This window comes from Thermobia domestica, chromosome 3 (assembly GCF_964235325.1).
Source record: "Thermobia domestica chromosome 3, izTheDome1.hap1.1, whole genome shotgun sequence".
NCBI classification, from domain to species: domain Eukaryota; kingdom Metazoa; phylum Arthropoda; class Insecta; order Zygentoma; family Lepismatidae; genus Thermobia; species Thermobia domestica.
The window spans coordinates 275,212,839-275,240,834 of record NC_137456.1 but is presented as its reverse complement, the minus strand read 5'-3'; the positions used below and the strand labels follow the sequence as shown (position 1 = coordinate 275,240,834).

Genomic DNA, 27,996 nt, shown 5'->3' with positions numbered 1-27,996 from the left:
AGAAAAATTACCAAACAGGAATATATTTTATTTTCTAACATCACTTTATTACAAAGTCAGTCTTTTGTTTTTAAACACACAAGAGGAACAAATGTTTTTTAAAAGTTACATTACATACAACTACTACGTAAGTAGTAAAATAATTTTGCTTTCTTATTAAAAATGTGTGTATCAATATTTCACTGCTGCATAATTATCAATATGTTGTGTCTTCCTTACGAAAACAGATCTAGTACATTACATTGTGTAATAAAAATGATACTCGAGTTCTATCAATAACTGAAGTGTACATGAAGTTTTCGGTTACATAAATACTATTACTACATTTTAGCAATTTTATTGTTATATTTTATCTTAAGTTATATTTTTCTTTTTAAAATTACATTCTTCGTCGTTAAGGTAATGAAAGAGAATAGTAATCTCGATATGTTTTCATCGAATGGGCCATTCAATATTAAATCAACACAAGGTTTCAGATCGATCTTTACAGATAGCAATGAAATTTATATTTTAACCGTTATCACCAGTATGTGGAACAAGGTGAAAACTCAAGTTGATTTCTGAACCGGTTTTGAAATTACAGGCTCCCAAAATTTACCAAAAATTGCGTGAGTGACTTTTGTTTGATTGGCATTTGAGGCTGACCTGAAGAACCTAGGATGTTGATTAAAGTGTCATTTTAAACTTACGAAAAGAACTTTCAGGTGGTACGTATATAAGAGAGAGAAAAAAAAAATGAATTTGATTTGACCAAAAAGCCATATATTTTAAAATTTTCAAAAATTAGAAAAAATTGGGTTGTTTTGTGAATGCATCCTCGAAGTTTTAGTGTAAGTTTAGCATGGGACTATTTGTTACGTAAAGCTTTTACTTCCAACCGTGGTGTTGAAAAGACCTTTAATTTAGTTCCTTAATAATAATAGTAATAAATCACACGAGACAAATAAGAATGTATTAAAATCAAAATAATAATATACCACACTCTAAAATAAAAATATTGACGAGGTTTTTGTCTATATTTGGAAGTTCAAGTCTGGATACTGCTAACGTTCTTTCAAGTTTAGAGTGAACTTTAAAGGCGTTTTTCAATTGTGACTCCATCTTCGTCAGACAAGGTGCATAGTCACAGGATCACAAGGTTCACTTTACACAGTGCATCCGCTGTACAAATCCATTTAATTCTTCTTGACTAACAAGTGTACAATACATTGAATAAAGTTTGCCGCTGTTCAGTCGAAAAGCTGCCAGGGTATAAAAATTTGATTATCATATGGACACTATAGACTTGCTTGCTCTGCCAACCTCTTGAATATGCCACCAAATCCATCACAGGGATCCTTTTCAAACGCTGCTGCAGCAAAATGCCATTATATCTGTACACATGTATACTAAAATCAGGTTTATGTCAAGTCCAGTACCTCAGTGTCAACGAGTCGATGCATGTTTGAACGTGTCTGCGCAATCTCTGCGTGAATCGTCAAGTTGAGTTCTGCTCCTACATTCAAAACATGTGGAATGCTTCACAAGAAGTAATCCATCAAGTTTGACAAGTACTTTCATATTTGTTGCAATTTTTGCAAAAGCAGAAAAATATTTTCATTTATTTTACAACAAGGACTTATATAAACTTAAACTCCACGTTTGGAAGTGGAAATTCTTGTAACAAGTGATCTCATGCTGATCCTAAAATAAAACTAAGGGGATACACTCATAACAGTTCGAATACTTTATTTAAATATATTTTTTTTGAAAAATTTCAAAATATGGTTTTTTGAAGAAATTAAATTTAAATTTTTTTATTTTCTCGAAACTTTTTTTTTTAAATCTATAGTAGTATATTCCATATGAAAGCTTTTTTGTCATAAGTTTTAAAAAGACACTTTAACCAATATCACGTCAACTGCAAATGTCTCAATTTTTGGGAAATTTTGAGAAATGGGGGCTTGTAATTTCGAAAGCAACTCACATATTAATTTGAAATATCAGGATTTGTCATTTTCCAAAGGTAATAAAATGTATACCAAATTTCATCAGAATCTGACAAGATAATTTTTTTGAAGTGTGTGTTGATTTGACATGGAATGGCTCGTATATAAAAAATACGATACGACAATGTTTACATGTTCCTTATATTTTTCGATTTGTTCCATACCATTGTTCCAATTACACACATCAATCTAATACCCTAATCACTTAACAACTAAAAACAAAAAGGAAAATTAAACTTCTTGGAATTGTGAAGCACAGTTAAATGGATATTTCACAATAAGAAAGTGTACTAAGTTTATTCTTTGTGGGCGCCTCGTGATTTTACTTTTAATAGCATATGAACACATATTTGTTCTTTATATATTATACAGTCAGAACAATATTAAGTGTAGGTTGGAAGTATAAGAAATGATATCTCCAATCTGTACTTAATATTGTTTCTGACTGTACATGAAGAAAAAAATATCCGCTGCCCATGAAAGAATGAATTTAACATAATAACTTGAAAATTGAATACACCCACTGCACCACCAATCTGAACAAAAGTTTCTTTGACATTTCAGAAGCAGGTGTGGTCGTTCTTCACCCTTTTATCTCACAAAATGTAGGGTAGAAGGTAACACACAGATAACATTAAGAAACCATTAGCACTTGTAAAACAACCTCCAACGCAGATTTGTTATAACTAAACCAATGAAACATATAGTTGGGCACCTTATGACTTTTTCTCATACACGACCGAAGATATAAGCATATGATCAAGACATTTTGTGTTGTAAATATAGATCTTAGTGTTACGTCCGACGGTTATGCCGGCTAGGCTAAAGGAGACGGTAATGATGAAATAATGAATGAAATGGCGGAATGAAGAAAGTGGGAAGAAACAGGAGAACCCAGAGAAAATCCATGCACATGGTGTTTGTCCACCAAGCTTGCGTACTTGACGCGAGCTGGGATCGAACCAAGGCGTTGTAAACATACTGTACATAGACATTTACCTAACTATACTTCAAGTACGCTTGGAGTGCAACTATATTCATTCGTTGATCAGAGCTCAACGTCCCCCGTTAAAACTAGTTATTCGAATATCAGAATATTCGTTTTCAATATTCGAATAATTATTTATTATTCGATTAATGAACTATTTGAATTTAGGTATCACTAATATGAACCACTACTCTGAGGCGAGCAGCTCTCATAGCAGATTGAACCAGGGATCATACGTAGAGAAAGCACGCGCATTAGTCACTTATGCAAGGATAAGCTATGTAATGTCACTGATTTCATAACAAATTATTAAATCTGTCTTTGGTACCTTCGTTCAACCCAGTAGGTACAGAATATTTTCCTAGCAGTCGCACTGGTCCATATTGTCACACCCATATCCTTCGAGCCGAAATGGTACTGCGTGTTATTTCTAGGTCGCACTTGGAATCTTTCTGATTTTTTTTCTACGTATGGGTAAATTTGGAGTTCATAGATTGGCATTTATTTATTAGTAATATGTGGGGGGAATCATGTCATCCATTTAAGGACGATAATAATGCGAGCTTCTTGGTTTTGAGCCAAGCTACAAATATGTATTTATACAGTTAATGATTCGTACGTGCAGAGGATTTGGTGTAAAAAGATCCAGTTTGTTTCGTCCTTTTATTAGTATATAATTTATATAATTAGTTTAATGACACAAACTGTACGGAGCTGTTATCGGGCAAGGAAGCATATCAGTAACTTATTATTGAAAAGAACTAAGAAACGAATAATAATAATAATAATAACAAACAGACTGAATTCGTTGAAACTAACATGGCGCTATATTCTGAGTACTACTGGTGTCAGAGTTGCCAAAATGCTTTAGTGACGGTTTGGTGTTAAATACAATTTTGGTGCGAAGCGTACAGTATTTTTCATTTTTATCATTCTTACCATAATTTAAATGCCAATTCTGAATGTTAGTATTTATTTGCTTTTATAATTAATTGCTATTTTACATCTCTTAAGAACTGTTAATATGAACTTCTGACTACTTTTAACTAACGTTTGTTAAAAGTTGTTGATTACCGTATTTCACGGACTGTAAGACACACCTTAATTTTTAAGCAATTTTGTGATGGCGGGGGCGGGAGGGAGACAGTGTTAGCAAGCTTGTGAATCCCCGCATCGGTGCACTGCTGCTGCCAGTTGAATCCAATGTTGCCAGATAGAGATAGGTTTCCCGCAGTATCGAATATATGGCCATTTTAAAGAGTGGGGCAGGAATTTTAAACGAAACACTGAACATATTTATATTAATTTCGAGGATAAGACGCACCTGAATTTTATATGCAGGTTTTTAAGTGCGTCTTATAGTCCGTAAAATACGGTATATTATGCCATGGTTTATCCGAATTATCTTCGTCCAAATTTAATCCTTTTTTCAAAATTTTGATGAACGTGAAATACGATTCGTACACCTTTCTTCGCAAACGTGTAAAACTCTTACATATTTAATCTAATGTCTTGACGTAGTCAAGCATTGATAATCCTGAGAGTTAGACCAATTTTGTATTCCTTAATCTTAACCCTTTTGTTCCCTTTGATCATGCCAATATATGATTTATCCTTTGCAACTGACTTTGTATAGACTAGAGTGAACCAAATTATCAAGAAAATAACTATTATAAACGGCGAGTGATTTTCCTCCCTTTACGTGATTAGAATAAAGTACTTTATAACCAAATTTAATAGCTAGTTTCTTGATTTTGTAAGACAAGATTGGCCACATAAGATATTCATTTTTCAGTAATTTAATTTTTGTTTTGATCTTAGTAGAAATGTAAGATTTTTTTCCCTACATCGAAAAATAAATCACAATTATTCTTCAAGATCTTGACTCAATGAAACCATTCTGTACACACGTAAGACAAATTAATTTAAGCATTAGATTTCCTTTTGTAAGAATGTACTGATTTAGTATGAATAGTCACAAGCATTTTGTTCCATATATAATTTCAAATTAATTTGTTGCTTTTCTATTAATCATTAATTAAAATTTTTAAAAAAATGTTAATTTTACCTCGGTGGTAATTTTTCGGGGTTTAATTTAATATTGTTGAGCTTATATTCTAGTAGGTTCTGGAATTTCTCATCATTTTTATACACTAATGAGAATCATCTATAAATCTGTAATACCTAAGAAATTTAAAGTGTTTCCGGATAATTTTCAAAATATTTCATGACTATATTTACTAAAAGGAGGGAGAGTAAACGGGACTCACAGCACACCCCTTTTCTGTTTGTGGATTTTATTGTCATATGTAAAGTACTTTGTTAATAGACTACCTCTAGTATTTTGGTAATTTCGTAAACTTCATGATCATTGAAACTATCGTCCTTTAACCAATTTTCGATTGCTAAATTCGCCCTAGAACCATACTAGCGCTGCAGCAGTAATCATTTCTAAAATGGCGATCTCTAATAAATGTGACAAAGCAACGAAACTTTCGTCGTATACAATAAAGATCCTTCGACTTTCAAGACTATAAAAGAAGAAGTGATCAGTTTACAGCAGTGCTGTGGTGGTGGAAATTACAGCATTCAGGAAGAGGGTTTACAAAATGAACACAGATCGTTCGAACGGAGTCCAAAGAAGTCAATTATCAAATAGAGAGAGAGAGAGAGAGAGAGAACTAGGAATGAAAAGGCTGACAGTTCACAAAATTCTTCATCGCTGACTGCTCTTGCATGTATACAAAATACAACTTGTGTAGGAAATCCAGCCTCATGACCGATCAAAGCGCGAAACATTCGCAATCACTACGTTGGATCGTGTTGCTGATAACGATACACGTTTACCTCCCATAATGTTTTCAGATGAAGCCTCCTTTCACCTATCGGGTAAAGTAAATCACTACAATGTAGGAATTTAGAATGCTGAAAACCCTCGTGCATTTGTAGAAAACTCGAGAGAGACTCCAAAAGTTAATATTTTGTGTGGACTTCTGAATAATGAAATTGTGGGGTTGCTTTTCTTTCAAGATACTGTTACCGTTAACTCTTACTTGGATATGTTGGAGAGATTTGCTGTACCACATATAGCACACACGCAGCTGACAGTAATGTTTCAGTAGGATGTGCCCCACCATACTAAGTCCTTCAGTTCCTGAAATATTACATTCCCAATCATTGGATTGGCCAAGGCGGATCAATTTCTTGGCTTCTACGACATTAGCCACTGACTATTTATTTATTTACTATGATTATCATTATTTGGAGTTATGCATCAAAGCTAAGGGAGACGGTGATAATGAGATGAATGATGAAAGTGGGAGGAAAAGGAAGAACCTTAAGAAAACCCACGCACCTGGTGTCTGTCCACTTGGCGGAAGCTGGGATCTCAGGGGCTAGAGATGAGCGCTCTACCACTGAGGCACCATGGCCTCCAAACTTTTTATTATGGGGTACGTTAAAGACGAAGTGTACGCTACAGAAGTTGACAACATACTGGACTTAAAAACATGCCACAAACTCTTGTCACATTAGAAATGCTGCATTTGACTTGACATTAACTACAGGTTACATATTTTTCGTGCCACCAAAGGCGCCCATATGCTAGTGTACTGAACTGAAGGTACTAATTTGTGTTACAATAAAACTTTTAAAATTATATTATCATTTTATGTATAATAATGTTGGAATACAAATGTTCATTTCTTTTACATTTATTTGAAATGTTGAAAAAATAAAATGAAAGCTTTCACAGTTACGTCCGACGGTTACGTCGATAATAATGAGAATGAATAAAATGATGGAATGAAGAAAGTAGGAGGAAACGGGAGAACGCCGAGAAAATCCACGCATACGATGTCTGTCCCCCATAAAACTCACCTAAAGCAAGCCGGAATCGAACGAAGGGCCCCATGTACCATAGGTGAATATTCTACCAGTAAGCCACTGTGGGTCTTGAAATTTTGGAGTCTTACGGTGTACACCCAGTACATAATTTGCATTACGCCAAAATTTATGTATACTAAATGATTGTTCTTAGCGAAAGCACATGAAAAGAAAGATAATTTATATGTTGTACGTCAATTACAGAAGCTCACTTAATAACAATGAATTGTTTTAACACCACGTTCGGCTAGACCATAACCCGCTTTGACGAAGGGGGCTATGATTGAGCAAGTGCTTACTCACTGCCCACATAATTATACAGAATTTGATGTTTAATGCTATACTCTATTGTAGCATGAACGGTAAACTTCCGTCACATTTTTTATGTCTTCGCTGTCGCATATGGCAAGAGTTGGCCACTCTTACAACTAAATAAACAAATAAATAACTACAGAACAAACACTATTTAAAAAAAAGGAAAGCACACGAATTTCAACACAAACTCAAATTATGGCAAGGGGAATAAATAGAAATGGAACTAGCTACGAGATCCGAACCACTGACCTACGAATTGGAAAATACATGTACCACAAAAATTCATATTTAGACTTGAAAAAGACAGTATCTAGCAACAGTCAAGAAAAGTTTCAAGTTTAAAAGTTTAAGTCTCGGTATGCATAATACACTGAACGAAAGAAGGATCTGCCCTTTTGTCATGAATAATACATGTGAATTTAGATGGAATCGGTAACAGCTAATACATACTCTGTCCTTGTTAGCAACGGGAAGGCACTGCAACCGTAATCAGTCAGTTTTTAGAAATTTAATTTCGACGCAATGAACGTTTCGAGTTTCAATGGGGATTGGTGAAATATTATATTGACAATAGAGAAAAGCAGGAATGCAAAATCTGACCCAACGAGATACCAAATAAGTTGACATGTAAAAAATTACTTTATCATTGATTGTACCTGTGTCAGATTTACCTGCACATTGGTACTATTGCTTTTACAGGAACAAAACATCACCATATAACATTACCACTACAAGTTAATAAAAAATAAATTGAGAAACTTGAACATCGCCATGATATTTGATATATATTATTTTATTTAGTTCAATAGATGCGGAAAAATCTCATTTGTTTGTAGCAGGTCACATTGGTGTTTCAAATCTTGAACAATATTTTCATCAACAGCTACTTTCTTTTATTTTAATTTCGCTTTCATTTCTTCAATTTTGGCTTGAAATATCTTTTTCCCTTCTTCATCAGCTTTAAACAAAGCAGCTCGCTTCTCGGGAAGGTCGGTCATGTAGGATTGTCTGCAACAAAAGTAATTTCTACGTAGTTACTTAAAGAACATAGAAACATTTATCTTTCTATTTTTAACATTCACCTTCATATTCCTTGAGGACAGATATTTGTGAATAACCTTCGGCTATATTTCAAGAAAGACTTGTATCTCTTCATTCGACAGCAATGATTGCATATTTTATTTACATGAACCTGTTTCTTTGCTAATCTTTGATTGAACTTCAACGAAAATTAACGTAAAGAAATATACAAAATAATTACGGTTTCATTGTGTTTGACTAGCTAGTTTATAAACAGCTTTTTACATACCAAGAACTAACTATTCAGTACAATTACACAATCAGTAGTTCTTGCTGTATAGAAAGCTCTTATTTATTGAGGTCCGCCTAAAAATAACTTTTTTTTTTTTTCGTTAATTTTCTTTGACGTTTACACAGTCTAAGATTTTCAATTTTAAAATTTTATTGTTGTTCTTCAAGTGTAACACTTACAAGGATAAGCACAGAGTCGATATGTGAATGAGAAATAGGGGTCATGTGAAGGGGTCACTCCCTGACGAAAAGGAAGAAGTTTTCCTTGAAATATACTTACGTAGTAGATGATTATTTATAAATACCTGTCTGCAGGAAATATAAAGTGACTGTTAAAAATATAATTACTATTTACTATACATTTTTTTTTATATTAATTGTTACTACAGGGTGACTGGAAAGTTAATGTATACCGAAAAGTAACTGAAAGTACTTCTAACTCGTTTTTATGGATGTTCAAAATGAAAGTTATGACAGAGCAGTTCCGTCAGGAGTTAAATAAAATTCTTACCAGTTAAATTCCATTCAAATTGTTACTATATTATTCCATTCAATAATATTAACTTTAAGGACGTATTGTATTTAACACAATTACGTGAAACAAAATAAATTAAAAAAAAAAAAAAAAAAAAACTTTTCTAATTCCATTATTTTTATTTTAAAAAATTGTATCATTGCTCATTATATTTATGTCCAAGAAAACGCCGACAGAAAACCCTGGTCCTCCAGGCTGGGGAAGGGGGGGTTACATTCCTTACATAAATATAATAAAATAATTTCTTTCGACAGGTTTCAGATGGAGTATATTATTTGAGGCTTGAGAACATCCCCACTGCAAGGATTAAAATCATTCAAGAATATGGCGTGGACTCACTTCCCCGCTATTTTTGAAGGATGAATTCTTACTTCCCACATTTTTCAAAGAAGTTTCTACATACTATTATGTGATTTTTATGCAACACGGTTTATGTTCGAGACTTTTCCACATTTCTCACTTCACGGAGTTCGAGCAAAATGAAAAGTGAATACTCCTTCCCACAATTAAAAAAATAAATAAATAAAAACACGATAACTCATATAATTATTCGATTTGCGTGCACTCTGGCATCTAAAGTTTCTGGAATATCAATTAGGAATGTGGGATTGAATAGCCCTCGATTTAAAAAAAAAAAAAAAAAAAATCATCAAAACAAAAACAAAAGTTCGATTTTCGTGCCATAAGGGGTACATTTTGCTAAAACTACCTATCATCTTCACAGCATTAGGTCGTAATCGGTCAGTGAGGAGGTAATTAATTTTTACCTCCCCTCCCACTTTAATAAAATGTATTTTGAGAAAATTTTGTAAAAATTTCCAAAGTTTTATAAAACAAGGATTATGTTCTGTTTGAAGTTACAGACTTACTGCTTTGTTTAATTCGAAATCAATCGGAGGGAAGAGGGCGAATTCATCAAATCAGTTATGTTTAACGGTAAATTTCCTTCAAAATGCCTAATTTTCGTGAAACAACTACAATTTCTATTAGGCCTTCAAGTTGCTCCTATTGGCCTATAAACCAATATCCTTCGAGTTAGGCCTATACACATCACTCAAACATAAAGCAGTAAAAAATGCCGCAACTTTAAGTTTCAGGATAAATTCTACTTAAAAAAAGATTTTGTGAGATAAGGTTCTGGAAAAGTTAAGAATGATTGTTGTTGGTTGGTATTTAACTTTTTTTAAAGGAAAGACGAAGCAAATGTAAATATAAAAATTTTCGCTTGCTTCTTCAATACACACAGTACCGTATCACTAGTACTATTTCATAAGATTACTGGTTTGACTCTCTGGTTTGTAGAAAGATTACAGGAAAGGTAAGAGAACACAATCAACAGTGCACTTGACCTAGGATAAATTTTCAACCGCCTGCCATACTTAACTCTCATTTAGTTGACTTTAATTTGATCGACACCCCATACGCATTCGTGCACAACCTAGTTCTAACATTCTACCCGAGCAGATACTTGGCACATAAGTATTGATTCTTGCTTTAGATTACACACAGTTCGGGCTGAACAATACACATTCTCAATTCTGACACATTGTACCGGTATGCCCGATAGCAGAACTTTGTTTGTCTTTTTGCGATGAGCTTTTTTTTGTAAGTCAAAAATTTTCTGCAGGAATTCCAAAATAAAAAATCAAGATGATACTATCAAGTTTTTACTACAGCGTCACATGAAGCATGGTAAACAATTTTCAGCGGTATGTATGGGTTCTTAAGGAATAATTTGATGAAAAGTAGTACCTAAAATAAAAGGATTAATTTCCGATAAGCCCTACCGCACGATCCTATATATTAAGTAGTGAAAGAAATCAAACACAACCTAACCTATGCATAAGTAATTACTGTCATATCGAGAAGCTAGCGGGGCTTAACGGAATAAATGCGAAACAAAATCTCTAAGATTAATTCAGAAGATGCTATTCACACATTGAATCTCGAAGATTTCAACCTCGTTCGGGCCGAGGTAGTGTGGGAGCAACCGCCTAAACTGTGCGGTTGATTTCAAATGATCATGGATTCCTCTTTCCTTCATGTCGCAAGATGGTCTATGAAATAGCAGATTTGAGTCCCAGTCGTGGTTCGGACTGTACGTTAATAATAAGTACTGAGTAGCTTTGGATCTCGTTGCAGGCACTCGGTCGAAAAGGTGTCACGGTCTTTCTCGACCAGCCAACTTCAGTTACGTCTTTCCTAATTCACCGAGATGGTATCTAATATACAGCTCCCAGGCCGCTTCCATCCTCACTAACGTAGACGGGAAGGTTTTAGAACACAGGTCTCCCCCATATAGGTTAGTAGCTAAGTTGGTCTCTTTCTGTACCGAAGTTTAATATTTAATTCACACAGAATTGCCGATCGAGCGTTGGCGAGTAAAGGCGGGTTACAGCCTCGTAGGGCACGTTGTTTTCTGTCTATATTACAGCTAAATGGGAAGGGGACCTATGTTCTAGAACCTTGCTCCGTAGACAATGTGCTCGCCGAGAGACGTAATCCGTTATAGGTGAAGGGCTGGAAATGGATAGCTTTCAGTTTCTCCCCCAGTCTTGCACATATCCAGATCTGTGTTACTTCACAAAATATAGCTGGGCGAGCAAAGGGGTTAGAAGCCCCGCAGGACTCGTTGTTGTCCACCTTTATCACAATTTAAACAAAAACAAGGTACTGAGTTCTAAAGTCAGGGCACCGGTGGCTTAGTGGTAGAGCGTTTATCTCTGATGCATGGAGTCCTTGGTTCGATCCCAGCACGAGCCAAGTGAGCTTTGTGGTGGGCAAACACCGTGTGGGTTTTTTCGGCGTTCTCCTGTTTCCTCCTCACCATTTCATTCATTTCTCATCATCACCGTCTCCTTTAGTGTAGCCGGCATGAGCATGGGACGTAACATTTGAAAGATTTAATTTCAGTTCTGGAGCCATGAAACGAAGATTCTAAATGTCATTCAGGGAAATTGTCATAAAAGGATATAGTATACGTAAAGCCGTGTCAGTTCCCGAAGGAGCTGGACGCTCATACTTTCAGGGATTATTCATTGAGTATCTACGAACTTACCAAGGGGGTAACAAAGCGACTTTGATTTACTTATCGACTGATACGAAAATAAAACAGAACGTACCTGTACTTCATATCTGCATGTGTAGTGCCCTTGTACTTTATCTATGACTGTGTGTGTAAGGGGGTGGGAAATTTAACGCATATCGCATGTCTTGTGCACATGGATACTTCTTACGGTAACTCTTTACTTTGGGCAAGGCAGTGATATCCCGTCACTGTTAGTATTAATCACAGGTCTCATTGGTTCCTTTCTGTTGCTAGGGATTATTCATAGACTATGTACGACCTTAAAAAGGCAGGGTAATAGTATACATGAGAACCCCCTGTCTTCCGTGCGCGAGGATACTTCATATTATATATTTATACGTTACCAAATTAAATCACTGCGTTGTCTTCATTATATGTGCTTAACATCCTATTTTTACCACAGATAACATAGTTTTTACTTTCTAGAATAAATTTTGTTGATTTCGATTCGAAAAATGTTAAATATTTTTAAATTTATATCATGATGCAGACCAAAATCCTTGTTGCATATAATGTAATGCGCTATAGCATATAAAGTACAAGGGCAAATAGGTACGTTCTTTTTTATTTCGTATCAGTGGATAAGTAAATGAAAGTGGGTTTGTTACCCCCTTTCTAAGTTCGTAGATACTCAATGAATAATCCCTAAAAGTATGAGCGTCCAGCTTCTTCTGGAACTCAGACGGTCTTACGTATACTATATCCCCATATGTATAAATAAATAATAGGTACTGTCCTTCATAATCTCTTTAGTGTACAAGAATGCAACACGCAAAAACCTCAAACCGTGTATTTCAGACATGAATTATGCTACTCTGGCAAATATGTTCTAATACACGAAAGGAACGAAACTAAGGTACATTAGCAAGGAGCACGAACATTCACGGATATTATTCAACATGTACGAACTTTACTCCAATTTTAATTCTAACATGTAAGTTCGCATAAATACCTATACAGAAATCCTGCGCAAAACCCAGCAAGAATACACCCAAAAATAACTGGAAAACGATACTTTTGAACAAGTAACATATTTGAAACAACTCTTGTGCTGCTCGTCTGTTTGTTTATTTTCGGCAAAACATATGATTCTAGCAGTATTTCAACTATTGATGGAAAGTAATTACAAAATTAACATGAAGACAAACCACCTTATGCAGAGTCGTTTCGACGTATGATTAGCGTCATACTAAACAACCGACTACTGCAGGAGACTTATGTTAGTTGAACTCTTTACTATATCACTAATCACGTTTCAAAACGACTCTGCATAAGGCCCAAAGGGTCTATTTTCGTACAGTGGTGTATCAACGCTATGCAAAATATACATTTTAGTATCCGAATATTGGCATAATGGTCATAATTGTTTATTCCAGCTTTGGCATTACGTTGCATTCACAAAATTTTGCAAACTGTACGGAATGAGACCAAAAGACGAACGTGGTTATGTTACATGTTATAAGCTGCTTGTTTTCATATTAGTCCTCGTTAAAATTTTTGGAGCACGACGAAAATAATTCAAACTCAATTACAATCTCTATGCTCATTATCGAAATTGAAAACTAAGATTACTCTTTCAGAGATACACTATTCATTTTTTTTTAGCACATTTTGTATTGTATTGACGCATATCATAACGAAATGGGTTCACGGACCTAATTCCATTACTATACTAAACGCAATGTTAACTTGAGAGCCGCATCACAAGCGCATTAATACATGTCGGCGCGCGAACCTTTTCACAGGGAAGCCTTTGTATGTGTGTGTGTGTGTGTTTTGGTTTGGCTCTCAATCGCCAGGGTTTCAACTGGCGCTGTTCTGAGTTTCAGCTGATATTCGCGGAGCGATGATTTCTCGTCCTTTTCCTGCCGCTTACAAAAAATATGTTTTTTGGTCTATTTGTTTTAATAATTCATGAAGACACGACAATAGTAATAAATGTATTGGAAATTCGCATGTGATGTATTTGCAATCCTCACAATTAAAACCCGAGAGCATGAAAACTATTTTGCTTATTCATTTCAATTGATTAAGGTAAGAAAGGATAAGAAATGAAGTTATTCTCATATATCTACCTGGAAATGGTCAATCATAAACAGAAACATACGAGCAGCCACCCTCCCACACAATAAATTAAAAATACGATTTTTTTTTTTCTAAAAGCACAGCAACTCTACATTGACACTGAGTAAACCACAGCGAACCGGCAACAATCATATTAACAATTTCTTCAATAGTTGTGTCTGCATTTTTTTCTCTTAGTCGAGCGTACAAATTGTTGGCAATTTACTTTGCTTGACTATAAAGAGGTTTCCCTTCCTCGTGTTTGCGATAATACTGAGAAGATGATAATTCGGATTCATTCATATTTTCAACTTCGCGCTTAACACTCTTCATGGTTTCAGTTTCAGTACACCCACGTACTCACTCTAACGCACACGCGAAGATGATATTTGGCAGAGCAGTGTTACTCTCTGCACAAAAATTGCAGAAGTTACATGTGAATTCCGTTCTTCCTTTTGTTTCATTTATCAGCAGGCATGAAGTTTCTTATGGTGTAGTTACTCTATTTAATTTATATATCATATAAAAATATTAAGCCATTTCCTATCCATTGTGGACGGTTTCTAACATTGACAAATTAAGTAATTTTACTGGTCCTCTGCTTTTGTTATAAGGTTTTTCAAGTTTATAATCTTGCAACACTTGCAAGAGACTCGCATCTTAGCTGCCGGCTTTTCACTTCTTTCTTTCCTTCTCTCTTTCCGATTCTGAGTTGTGACGTCATTTTCATAACCCTTTACTAATAAATGTAGTATCATTTATTTTAAATATTGTTTCTGTATTGACATTTTTATATACTTGAACTCAATTAGCTCTTTGAATTGATCTCCTAAGTAATGTTTTACTTGTGTAACGGGAGGAACTATGTAATGTGCGCGGAGTCGCCTGAATTGAAGCTGCGTATCTCGGCTATCAGGATAAGGTCGCGGCAAGTATACATGTACACATCGCAAATTCTGTGTTTTGCTATACATGGATACCAGTTACGCGCCTTTGCATTATTAGCGTTAAACTACGTTTTGCATATATTGGGAAGGGTACCACAAATGACATCTCCCGCTCCACAAAATTTGCGGCTCATAGTACAGTAAAATATCGCTCAAGGATTTTTGATAGTAGTTTAGGGCAAGAGGGGAGGCAAGGAAACTAAGCTTCTTTTGCTTTGGATATTATTATTATTAGTTCTACATATTATTATTGTTATTATTCACAGATTGTACATAAAAAAATGGGGATCGAAGGGACGAGAAAAAAATATTGAGGTGACCATCGCCCATCGCGCTCGGAGGGGCGAAGAGTAGATTATGCCAACGTTGAAGATTTGCTTTACTGGCGCTTTATGTCAAAATTACTATATTATATTCATTTTCAGAAAGTAAACGCAAATTTTACGTAGAGCTGTCACGAACTATTACATAATGAGGCCCCAGAACCGTGACCAGTTTCTCAAAGCTACTAAAAGATATGACACATTGACTTGATCCCTAGTCTTCCGTAGAAAGCGCTGCTATCGGCTGGAGGAATTCCACTCGCTTTCTCTCGCTTACTAACAGCTGAACCCCTATTGGCTCAACGCGTGGGTGGGTGAGGGTGTGAGCTTTAGTTCGCATTTTTGCCACGGCTCAAGACATTTTGGCAGCACAATAGAATAGTAATTCTTGTTCATATGATTGAGATAATTGTTCACATGCTTATAATACTTGTTCATATGATTGTATAAATATACGAGTATTTATTTCTCGAACCTACAAGCGTAAAATACTAACTACAACACTTTTGACTAGTGTTACAAGAGCACTAATTTACTTTTTCAATGATTCTGTTTTAGAAAAGACTATTCTGGTGTTGTTAGTTTGTAGTTTACTCGTAAACATCTACAAGAGATTGGAAACGGCGTTTGTGTAATTAACACGCATAAATAGCTTGGTGTTCTCGTGTTGAAATAATTAAGAGTCTGATACAGAGTGCAAACCAAGGATGTTATAAATAGAGGATCTGCCCATATGTATCTTCATCCTATTAAATCGATGAAGCCAAAAAACAACCGAGCATCGGCACGTCTGCTTGGCTACTCTCGATTCTGTCATTGCCTGATTGGCTACATTCATTTCCGCCATGATTGTTGGCTCAAAACATTGCGATCCTATTGGGCGGAGTGGGCAGAGTAGGAGTGGAGAAACTGGTACATATGGCTTCAGGATATTGTTGTAAGGGCAGATCCTCTATTTTATAAGATCCTTGGTGCAAATTTGGCCAAGAAACTGTATAGTAAAATAAATGCTCATTGATTTATCTAATTTTTGTGAATAAAGGAAAATTTCTAGTTTATTTTAAGCAAACATTAAAATATACATTCCAAATAACGTGTTAATTTAATTTAATATTTTTATCTTTGAACATTTAAATTACATTTGGACTTTTTCACCATGCCTACTTACATGTTTATAGTACGTTTTACTAGACGTTCTTTGATGTACCGAAGTTATTGGAATCTAATCTAAGATTAGTTGAATTATTATTTTTTATTACTTTATATATAGCGTGTGCCAGATAGTATTAATCTTCATTAATGTAGATTTACTTATTTTACCCTAATATATGTTTCGAACTTATGAATTACTTCTGTATGCTTCAGCGAGCTCCTGGGTCTGGGACGTCTGCAATATTTCTAGTTTTGCTCATTCATTTACTTTTACTTTATGTCAAATTACTATCAAACTAAATATATTTAGAATTTCTTATTGCATTGAAAATATTTAATTTCACTTCTGTTATCACTATTTTTGATTGAATTAACTAGCACTACCGAAAACAATCAAACATATAGTACACGTTCTCTATGTATGTAAGCTAACTTGTAAATTTGATAACTGACTAGTGAAAACTCTGTCCTGTACACAAGTTCTTGTCAAACTTTTGAGCCACACAAATTATGAGAACTTGTGAAAATTAGACTCGTACCGCCTTATGCAGAGTCGTTTTGACGTATGATTAGCGTAATATTAAAGGCCTGACTACTGCAAGAAGTATTTGTTTGTCAACTCTTTAGTATGGCACTAATCACAATTCAGAACGACCCTACATAGGCCCCATAGTTTGTAGCTTGTGAAGTATTAGATTTATACCACCTTATGCAGAGTCGTTTTGACATGTGATTAGTATCTTACTAATAGCTTTACTACTGCAGGAAACATATGTTAGTCGAACTCTTTAGTAAGTCACTAATCAAAATTCAAACGACTCTGCATAAGGCCTCTAGGAACTTAAAAAAAAGAAACGAAATATCCACTGTCAAGAAGTGGAACGAGATAACAAATGAAATTCTGAGAGCGTAAATTTCAGATGAACAAAAGACATTCGAAAATGGAAGCGTGTTGATGAGTGTTATGTGCCAAATAAGAGTTGAGTAGTTATTATAACCATGTTAACGCAAAAGACGTTTATAAGAAAAACAAAGAAAGGAAATATATTGAAGGTAATGTTTTAAAATACCTTATTTAAATGCTTTGTATGTGTGTGTCTTCTTACATCATTTCGCCCTTGCTTGATTCACCCTAGTGTTTAAAATAGTATTAAAATATATAGAAATGCGTGTCACTTGCATTTTACCGGAGCCAGCAGATACACTTACGAATTGTAGGTTTGGGGTATTTTAATTTATTAAAGAACTTTACTCTCTAATTTTACTGTTCGGGAGAGACAGGTTCGATTCCCGGAGGAGGCTCACGTCATTTAGATCTCACGTTAAGATGTAGGTATACGTTTCATATAATGTTGCAACTGAAAGGCATTAGACTCTAACCTAAATCTAGGGGCTACTTCTATACATAATTAAAACCAAGTTATTAACTACCGAAGTAAGTCAACTTTCGGTATTGGTTCACTTTTAGCGCACCACTAGAAATAATTGTTGAAAAATTTTTGTTCTTTCACTAATTTCCTTCTTATTCTCTCCTAAAAGGTTTCTGCTGGGCGACATGAAGATATCTCACGTGACATAGATAAAATTCAGGAGCCATTAGAAATAATGGTCCATGTTCCGTTAAGGGGGTCTAAAACTAACCTAACCTAATATAACGTTATATTATGTAATCAAACGAAAATCAATGGAAAGAAGCGGAGAAATTGCAACTTTCGTGTGGAAGAAATTACTGGACCCCCTTAACGGAACATTCTCCGGAGTAATTGTTGAAGATTTACAATTTTTAAAATTATTTTTATTTATTTATTTATTTATTTTACAATTTGCGTATACATACGGCTTGCGGATGTGTGGCATAAAAGCTACAGCGCCAAAAACACCAACCAGCCTGTGCTAGGTGAGTGCCAAAAAGAAATGTTATCTGAGTCAGAGCAGGGCGAAGCTGGTGGGCCCACGGAGGGGTCGTCCGCGATGGTGGGTATGAGCGTAAAGGAGAGTGCTGAAAAGAAATGAGTTTTGGTAATCGTACGAGTTTCAACAGCACTTGTCATGGCATACAGCATACTGATATCGCTGCACTTCTAAGCTTAAAATACAGATTCTGTTCACTGTGCAGAAATATACCGCCAGTGAAAAATAGCATCCAATAGAGTCATCTTTCATATGCAATCAGCTACTTTATCCGTCGTAAAGCACTTGTAATGATTTTACACTAGTGACCTACATTTGTAACCATAAAATACAGCTGTATTACTTTGTATTTATTCTGTCGCCTGCGGAAATTTGTTCCTTATAAACATGTTTTGTCATACCAAGTATTGAATTTTGTCTGTAAATATTCCAAAATGTGGTGCTCAAAACTACACTAGCCCCCTTTCAGGAAATCGTATGGCACAGTCTTGAAATTGATCAAATGTGAGATTTTTACTTGAATTATTCATTTACTTAATCGATTTCTAAGGAACTCGTTCCTCGGAACAGTTCCTCACGAATCTAATTGGTTAGAAATCATAGCGGTATGAACGGTAACGTTTCTCTAATTATTTAAAAGGGATTAAATCCGTTAAGGCCCGCCAGCATGTCAACGTGAAAATATCTACTTATGGATTGGTTAGTTTAGGATAGATGAAGTTACGATACCTCGGTTAGGTTAGGTTTCTTTCCTAATAACAGATGAATCCTATTCTGTCGAACTACGGGATTTGCCCGGAAAGTAGTAGGACTGAATTTTTAAAAAATAATTTATTCACAATTTTGACACTTCGACTTAATAATTTTCAAAATATGCCCCTTCTGCACCAACACAGCGTTTCCAGCGACTCTGCCAATTACTGAAAGCTCCCTGGAACGCAGAAACTGGAATGCTCTTCAGCTTCCTATTGAATGGCCTGGACCGAGCCGTGGTGCCGTCCTTTTATGACCCTTTTCAGTCGGGGGAAGAGGAAGAAGTCTGCAGGAGCGACATTTCTGGGCTGTAGAGTGGCTGGGGAACAGGCTGGAAAAAATCATGATTTTTTTAAAAAAAATTATTTTGATGATTTTTTTTTTATTTAAATCGATTTTTTTTATTTAAATCAAATCTTTCTCCTCGTATAATACAAGTCGCGAACTGGAGAAAAAGCATTACGAATTAGTATATGCCATTTAAGTGAAAGTATTAGGGTTGAATTTTGAATTAATCCCCAATCGTTAACCTATATCAATCCCAAACAATGTTTCTTAATTTTAAATTATGTTTTTTAATTATAGACTTTCAGTCAAGCATCATCCCTATTTATCCTAGGGTCATGGTTCATACCTCATTCTCTTCAGAATAAAACAGCCTTTAAGACGGTAACATTCACATTTTCTCTATCATGTCCCTAAAGCGGAAAATTTTGAGAGAAGTCGGGATTTTTTCTGATTTTTTTTTTTTTTTTTTTTTTTTTTTTTCAAGTTTTGATCCCCTCTGGTCTTCCCTGTGTTAACGCACAGATCTCAAACTCAACTGGGAAATACTAAGGGTGGAAAAAATCCCCCCTTTTGTACTAAATGTATGTACAAAATTTTAAGCTTCTATCTTGAATAGTAAGGACGGCAAAAATATTTAACAATAAGCTAAGAACATTCCAACAATACCCAGATGACCCGGATGTAATATAAAAAGGATAGTATACATGAAGCTGCATCAATTCCCGAAGGAGCAGGACGCTCATACTTTTAGGGATTATTCATTGAGTATGTACGAACTTAGAAAGGGGGTAACAATGCGACTTTTATTTACTTATCGACTGATACGAAAATAAAAAAGAACGTACCTGTACTTCATATCTGCATGTGTAGTGCCCTTGTACTTTATCTATGACTATGTGTGTGTGTGGGGGGGGGGGGGGAATTTAACGCATATCGCATGTCTTGTGCACATGGATACTTCTTACTATTGCACTACGTAGAAAATTTATGGTATTTCATGTAGAAGTGGTAATAAAACACAGAAGAAACGCAGATCAGGGGGTTCTCATGTATACTATTACCTATAAAAATTTCCTCAGACATCCCTATTTATCCTAGAATCATGATTTGTGCATTATTCTCTTCAGAATAAAACAGAGTTTCAAACGGTACCACCAAAATGTCTCCATCGTGTAGGCTATCTGGGACTGGAAAATCACGAAGAAAGGGATTTTCTGTTAAGAAATATCCCCTTTTTTACTTTTTAACCCTCTGTACCGCCTCTGTTTAAAGGCAAAAATCTGAAACAAATCTAAAAAATACTAAGGGGTACAGTGAATGAGTGTCCAAAATTTCAAAGTTCTAGATGCAAAAGTAAGCCCGCGAAAAATAATATCCCTAAATACCCCAGTTTCCCGTATAAAACAGGATCATAGGTAACAGTTTCCTGAGACATCCCTGTTTATCCTAAGATCATGATTCGTACATTAGAATAGAATAGAATTCTCTTCAGAATAGAACAGCCTTTCAGATGGTACCATTCATGTGTCTCCATCTTAGGCGGGAAAATCGCGAAGAAAACTATTTTTTGTTAAAAATATCCATTTTTTTTTTACATTTTTGCCCCTCTGGACCCCCCTGTTTTCACGTAGAGATCTGAAAAACATCTGAAAAATACTAAGGGTGCACTGAACGAGTGTGCAGAATTTCAGTCTTCTGAATGATAAATGTAGGCCCGCCAAAAAATAATAAAAATAGGCACAACAAAAAATATCTTTTTTTAAAATTTATGAAGTTCTCACATCCTTTGTCCCGTCGCAGAGAGGCGTGAAAGCACATGTAACGTGCTCTACAATGCCTTCAGTCCTGGAAAAACGAAGTAGAAAGCTTTATTGGTACTTTTTAAATCTAATATTGAAGAAGTTATATAATTTGAAAGGTTAAGCGTTAAAGAAAAAGTACAGCAACGCTTATCAAAGTGACACTTTTTTTTCCACAAAAGTTACTGATATTTGGCAGGGGCATATTGTTAAGGAAATTGTAACTAGCTTGCGGCACGAAATACATAAATTTTGCCTAAAGTTATAAAATCTTAAAAAAAAATTCGGAGAGGGGATAGGACACATTTAAATACGCACTATTATCTGGGAACAAATATATAGACGCGCATACAAAAGAATCTTCGTCTTAAATGTCGATGGTGATTTCCCCGTTGGATTAGTTAACGATTTACAATATAAATCCTATGTTACGAAGAGAGGAAAACATGATTGCCCTGTTACCGTTCAAAATGAGATTTTCTCTAATCATTCTCTGCATGACACTTGTTTTCATACTATGCTGTACATACTGTACATTTGAGTCTCATTGTATTATGATTATCATCTTCCATAATCGAAATAACAGAACAGAAACGAGACTTTACTTATTTTCACTTTAAATTATTTCGGAATTTGATTTAAATCAACGATTTTTATTTTAAAAATCAAGTGATTTAAGTCTTTCCGCCCTGCTGGGGAAGCTGTGTGATGCCATGTTTGGTCAGGAAGTCAATGACAGCAAAGGCGGTGTGGCTCGGCGCATAGTTGTAATGAAGCTTCCAATTCCAAGTTCCAGCAATTGGTAACGTACACGAGCGACTCGTTTTCTAAGTCTTTCAAGTACTTCCACGTAGAATTCAACATTCACAGTCTGACCAGGCGGTACAAACTCTCTGTGAACCATTCCTTGCCGTTGAAGGGCGTCCTGACTGATACTCATCATCAACTTGCTCTCTTTTCTCCCGAAACAATTTGTGCCACTCAAAAACACTTGATCGATCCATGGCATCACTTCCGTAATCAGTCTTGATCATGTCATAGGACTCACTCGCAGTCTTACCCAATTTGACGCAAAACTTCACCGCGTGACGCTGCTCTAACAAACGATTCATTGTGGATATGGCAAGGCATCTTGAAAGGGGCTGATTTTAAACTCGATCTACACTCCGTGAAGCTTGAAGACTACTGACGGCGGTGCGCTGGTAGCTAAGACCCATCATCACCCAACACCAGCGCAGTAATATCACCCTCCTTCATCACGTTTTGGAGTGAAAAAAATCAGTCCTACCACTTCCCGGACAAACCTTGTATATTAGAAGAGAGGATATGCCTTACATTGTCTTTATATATTGCTCTTTAGCATGGGGATTGATATTGTAACTTCGGAACTGCATTTCATATACGCCCAGCAACGAGGCGCGATCGAATGTATTATTTGGTGTGTTATAGGGAAAGCATTTGATGAGATTTGTCGAGAGACTAATAGTGTGTTCTGGTAATCATTGAAATACTTACAATTTTCTTGATATTGTTTCAAGTCATGTGCATAATAAATCTATAGTGATTACATATGTTAATAGTTGGAAAGCTCATAGTAGTGCATTAAAGAGAACTACACCAGTTTGGTTGTAATTTATTTGTATAATTTTGTTGATCTTCAATCAAATGCCTATACATCAGTCGTGTCCACTCTTTTTAGATTTGAAAATCACTAAACTTAGTTTTTTTTTTTTTTTTTTAACTTCTGAAGTCAGTGGCGGTCTGCTTGTCTGTTCACAGCCCAACAAAAGGAATTAAAGAACACTAAACAGTGATCGATACAGATAGACCACTGTGATATCCTCTTACAACTTGTTGATCGACTAGGGGACCGCGGTCCACACATTGGCTACCTATGCTACACACAATGCTTGTGGACCTATATAAAACAAAACGTATATTTTACTTCTCAATCAGACAGTTTAATGTCGCTAGTTTTATATATATATATATATATATATATATATATATATATATATACTCTAGAGAAAACCAGGGTGGATTGATTTAAATCAGTCTGATTTAAATCACGATTTTAATCAAGATTTAAATCACTTGATTTTTTTAATAAAAATCATTGATTTAAATCAAATTCCGAAATAAATTGATTTAAAGTGAAAATAAATAAAATTCCGTTCCTGTTCTGTTATTTCGATTATGGAAGATAATAATCATAATACAATGAGACTCAAATGTATGTACAGCACAGTATAAAAACAAGTATCATGCAGAGGATGATTAGGGAAAATCCCGTTTTGAACGGGTAACGGGAGAATCCTGCTTTCTTCTCTTCGTAATATGGTGTTTTTAAGTCATTAACTATTCCAACGGAGAAACCACCATCGACATTTAAGACAGAAATTCTTTTATGTCCACGTCTATTTGCTTGTTTCCAGATAATAGTGGCGTATTTAGAGGGGTCCGATCCCCTTTCCGAAAAAAAATTAAAACTTTAGGCGAAATTTATGTACTAAATACATAGCATAGACGTTCCTCGGGATCGTAATAGGGCAAATTTTGGATTCGTTAAAATATCGAATAATACTTTTGATAAAGTGGATTCTTTCAAATATCTAGGATCAATTTTAACAGACGAAAACGATATTTACGAAGAAATTAAATGTCGACTAAAAGCAGGGAATTCGTGTTATTATTCAGTTCAAAATCTCTTGTTGTCACGAATTCTGTCCAGGGATTTGAAGATTAAAATATATATGTCTGTTGTTCTCAAGGTGTCTAGCAAGCAAGCATAATCAACTGACTTTCCCTGACTGGTAGACATCCTGCTTCTGTATGGTTGCGAAACATGGTCGCTTACTCTGAGGGAAGAACGTAGACTGAAAGTATTTGAGAACAAGATCCTGAGACGAATATTCAGACCCAAGAAGAGCGGGAATGGGGGAAACTTCATAACGAGGAATTTATACGGTTTACCAAACATTGCTAGGGTCATCAAGTCTAGGAGACTCAGGTGGGCAGGTCATGTAGCCAGGATGGAAGAAAATAGGAACACTTTCAAATTCTTAACTGGAAGACCAATCGGAAAACGACCATTAGGAAGACCTAGGCGCAGATGGGATGACAATATTAAGATGAATCTCGCAGAAATAGGAATACAAAATAGAAACTGGATCCAGTTGGCTAAGTATAGAAGTCAGTGCAGAGTTTCCGTGAACGCGGCATTGAACCCCCGGGTTCCATACGCCATAGAGTTAATTAGTTAATTTTGGGCGAAATTTATGTTCTTTACATGTATTTCGTACCGCTGGCTAGTTTCTATTTTTTTTTTTTTTTAAATATACTCCTGCCAAATATCAGGAACTTTCGTGAAAAGAAAAGTGTCATGTTGATAAACGTTGCTGTACGTTTTTTTTTTTCCTTAATGCTTAAGAAATATTGTTTCGGATTGAAATAGGTTAACGATTGAGGATTAATTCGAAATTAAATCAAAATACTTTCACTCAAATGGCATAATTGTCATTTAATATTAATTTCTAATGTTTTTCTCTAGTTCGCGACTTGTATTATACGAGGAGAAAGATTTGATTTAAATCAAAAAAATCGATTTAAATAAAAAAAATCAACAAAAATGATTTTTATTAAAAAAATCATGATTTTTTTCCACCCTGGAGAAAACATTCGTCACAATTTCCGTCTTCAACAGATGATTATTCATGTAATGGTAGATAAATGAATATTTATTTGTAGTAAGGATAAGTTATGTGTAATTTGCTGCTAAATGCTATAGAATCATGATGAATAACTCAAAGATACAATTTTACCTTATATCACAGAGAAGTCGAATTTTAATAAAACAGCTTTAGTTTATGCAGACACCTTTATCGATGGCGTATAAAAATGGCTAAACTGATCACATGTATGGGAATTTGTTCAAGTGTTTATTTACATATGTAATTAGGTTCTACAACCAACTAGAAAGTTAATTAAAATTATCTAAAAATTTATTCCAAGTTTGAATCAAGGAAAAAGAAGAAATTAAATGCATCTTTCAGTGTCTAAGAAGCTGAGTTCAGTATAGTTGTCAGCTATTCTGAATAAGTGAATTACATTTATCAGGAACTTCATTCCAATTTTACATTACAAAGGACAACTAATTACTGTCTTTGATAAATGTAGAAACTGTTCATTGTACTTTTTATATATAAAAAAACTAATTATACGATTGATAAAAGTTTCTATTTTACTTTTCATTCAACAAGGTTTCAGAGGAAGGCAGAAATCTTCACACACGTTACCAGTTTAGAAGTAGTTGTAATCGTGTTTCCCTGCCGGCGTTGAAATTCTATAAGCCTAAACATTCATTTGCATTTACCCAGCTTTGCCACGGCAGGGCACAATCACTTCCGCACTTATATCTCATTGAAACCGAAGCTGGGCACACAGGTCAATAAAACATAAGTACCGTAAGGTAAAATATGTATGAATGGTGAATTTTGGCGAGAGTATTAACGGACAAGAATTCACTAAACAATATCAATTACAAGACCTAGTTAAACTATGTAAAAATATAATGTTGCTAGATATGAAATATACAATTAAAAATAATACAGATAATTACAAACAAACGAGTAATTATTATGAACGTTCTCTAATTATTTTAATCTTTCCTTTTTAATTCTGTTCGAGTACGTGTAACGAAGTGGTGACTTTTAAAATATATGAACGAATCAATGTTTTAACTACTCACGGTTAATCTTCGACCGGTCAGTTGATATCGCTGGGGCCCAGGGGTAGAATCCACTAGATGACAGGTTGGCAGGAAGTTTTTTAGGCTGAGGCCAGGATGAGCTTGGAGCGGTGTAAGTAACTTCGAGATCCCAATTCAGCTTTCCACTAACAGAAATATGTGATCGTCTTAACTGAAGCTCTTAGTTCCTTGTTACTCGCTGGTTCAAACTCAAACGTTCATTACGGAAACACCGATACTATAGACACACTTGAAAATGTTAATGTTTACTATGTGCGACTCACAAATCGAATTTTTACTTTAGCTCGACTCTTCCAAGGGGAGCGCTTCCCTCTTAATCTTGGGAAGTGACGCACCCTACTCGGCTTTGTGGGTGCTCTTCGAAAAATTGCCCAACAGGCACGCGTACCAAAAACACACTGAGCTTTCTAGTTAGCAAACCAAAGCTTGTATACGGTCAACTGGGAAAAACCCGATGTTCACTCCTAGCGTCGGGACCAGAATTATTATCCAATAAGCTTTTAGTTATAAAAGTGCGTAGGTGGAAAGTGATTGTCCCGAAGATCAGACTCGAAGGAACATTCTCTAAGCACGCTATTATCACGTGAACAGTCCTTGTTCCTCGGTCATATATGGCCGTAAAATCGAAGTAAGGCCTACCAACACTAACGTACAAAATACCAAGGCGATGATGAAAGAGTTTCTAGAATGTTAGAGAATATACGAGGCTTGGTTAATAAAGTTCGAAATTAAGTTATTTTTCCCAATGTCCTTTTTTAAAAAAAAAAAATCCAAAAATGAGCTTTAGGTCGGTGATTTAGTCGACAGAGGTGTCGTTCACGTTGAACTGTTTCGTTAATATAGAATTACTTCGTGATACGGATAAGACTATATTGGATTTAAGTTAGGTATAGTTAAATTATAATAAGTAATTTAGATCAAAATTATGTACAGTTATTCTAACATAAAGTAACTGGACGTTACCAAGTGTATTTAGACGAATCGATTCATCACGAATCAGTTCCTTAACTACTTTGCTGATTCGAAAGAAATGATTACTTGCGCTCTATTGATTAATTTGAATGAATTGACTCTTTTTGAAATAACTAATTTGTTATCAGTGTTTATCACAATTCTGTTCTTAATGCGAAAATCTTTAACATTTTACAGTTAAATTCATTAGTTCACATGGCTTGTCCTTTGCAGATTGTTCGAGAACACTACCTGCGAGATGATATATGGTGTGGCTCTGCAGTATGTATGTTGTGCGAACAAAGACGGGAAGAGCTGGTTTTAGAGGCGCGTCCAAGTTCGAAGTGCAAGCAACATGACTATCCACATTACTTGTTGTTAGATACGAATGTTGTACTCGATCAGGTGAGTCATATCAATGTGTAAATTATAGTAACATGTAGCTGAACACAATAGTTAACATATATTATGCCCTAGTATTTAATGTAATGAGATAAATTTGTGCTTTCTTCGTCTGTCATGCAATGAAAGATGAACGCAGACTTTGAAGAACTGACATTTGTACTTGTCCTTTTGTAGCACTGCACTGTAAAACGTGACCTATTCTATTAAAACGTGTTCTTACTACTCATATAAACGTGTAGTTGTTAAACGCAAAACAAAGAATTAAATGCAAACAGAAAAAAGTATATTGACGTACTTACAAAGCGTTTCACAGAATATAATCGAACTATATTTAATATTGAAAAGAACTTACCTTTACGTCCATTGCTGTTGCGTTTTAATCTTCTATGATTCGATCCGCGCTGGGACCGTAGACACGAACGCTCTTATCACAAACTAGAATAAATTATTTACGTTATTGTTGTTCTTGGCTCTGTAATAATAATAATAATAATAATAATAATAATAATAATAATAATAATAATA

At 35.1% G+C, this 27,996-nt stretch overlaps 1 protein-coding gene and 1 long non-coding RNA gene across 2 annotated transcripts in view; one reads left to right on the top strand and one right to left on the bottom strand.

The window, feature by feature from the left end:
* Positions 1-5: 5 nt before the first annotated feature.
* Positions 6-13,276, bottom strand: LOC145681064 (uncharacterized). Its single transcript, XR_014130718.1, has 2 exons — positions 13,063-13,276; positions 6-8,184 (listed from the first exon to the last, which is right to left on the bottom strand). It is a non-coding gene; the product is annotated as an uncharacterized LOC145681064 (long non-coding RNA).
* Positions 13,277-17,490: 4,214 nt separating this feature from the next.
* Positions 17,491-27,996, top strand: part of Dis3 (exosome complex exonuclease RRP44-like protein Dis3) — a 145,729-nt gene continuing 135,223 nt past the window's right edge. Inside the window, exons 1-2 of the mRNA XM_081752414.1 lie at positions 17,491-17,649; positions 27,301-27,471. Coding sequence (XP_081608540.1) covers positions 17,596-17,649; positions 27,301-27,471 — 225 coding nt within the window. The 5' untranslated portion in view covers positions 17,491-17,595. The remainder of the gene's footprint in view (positions 17,650-27,300; positions 27,472-27,996) is intronic.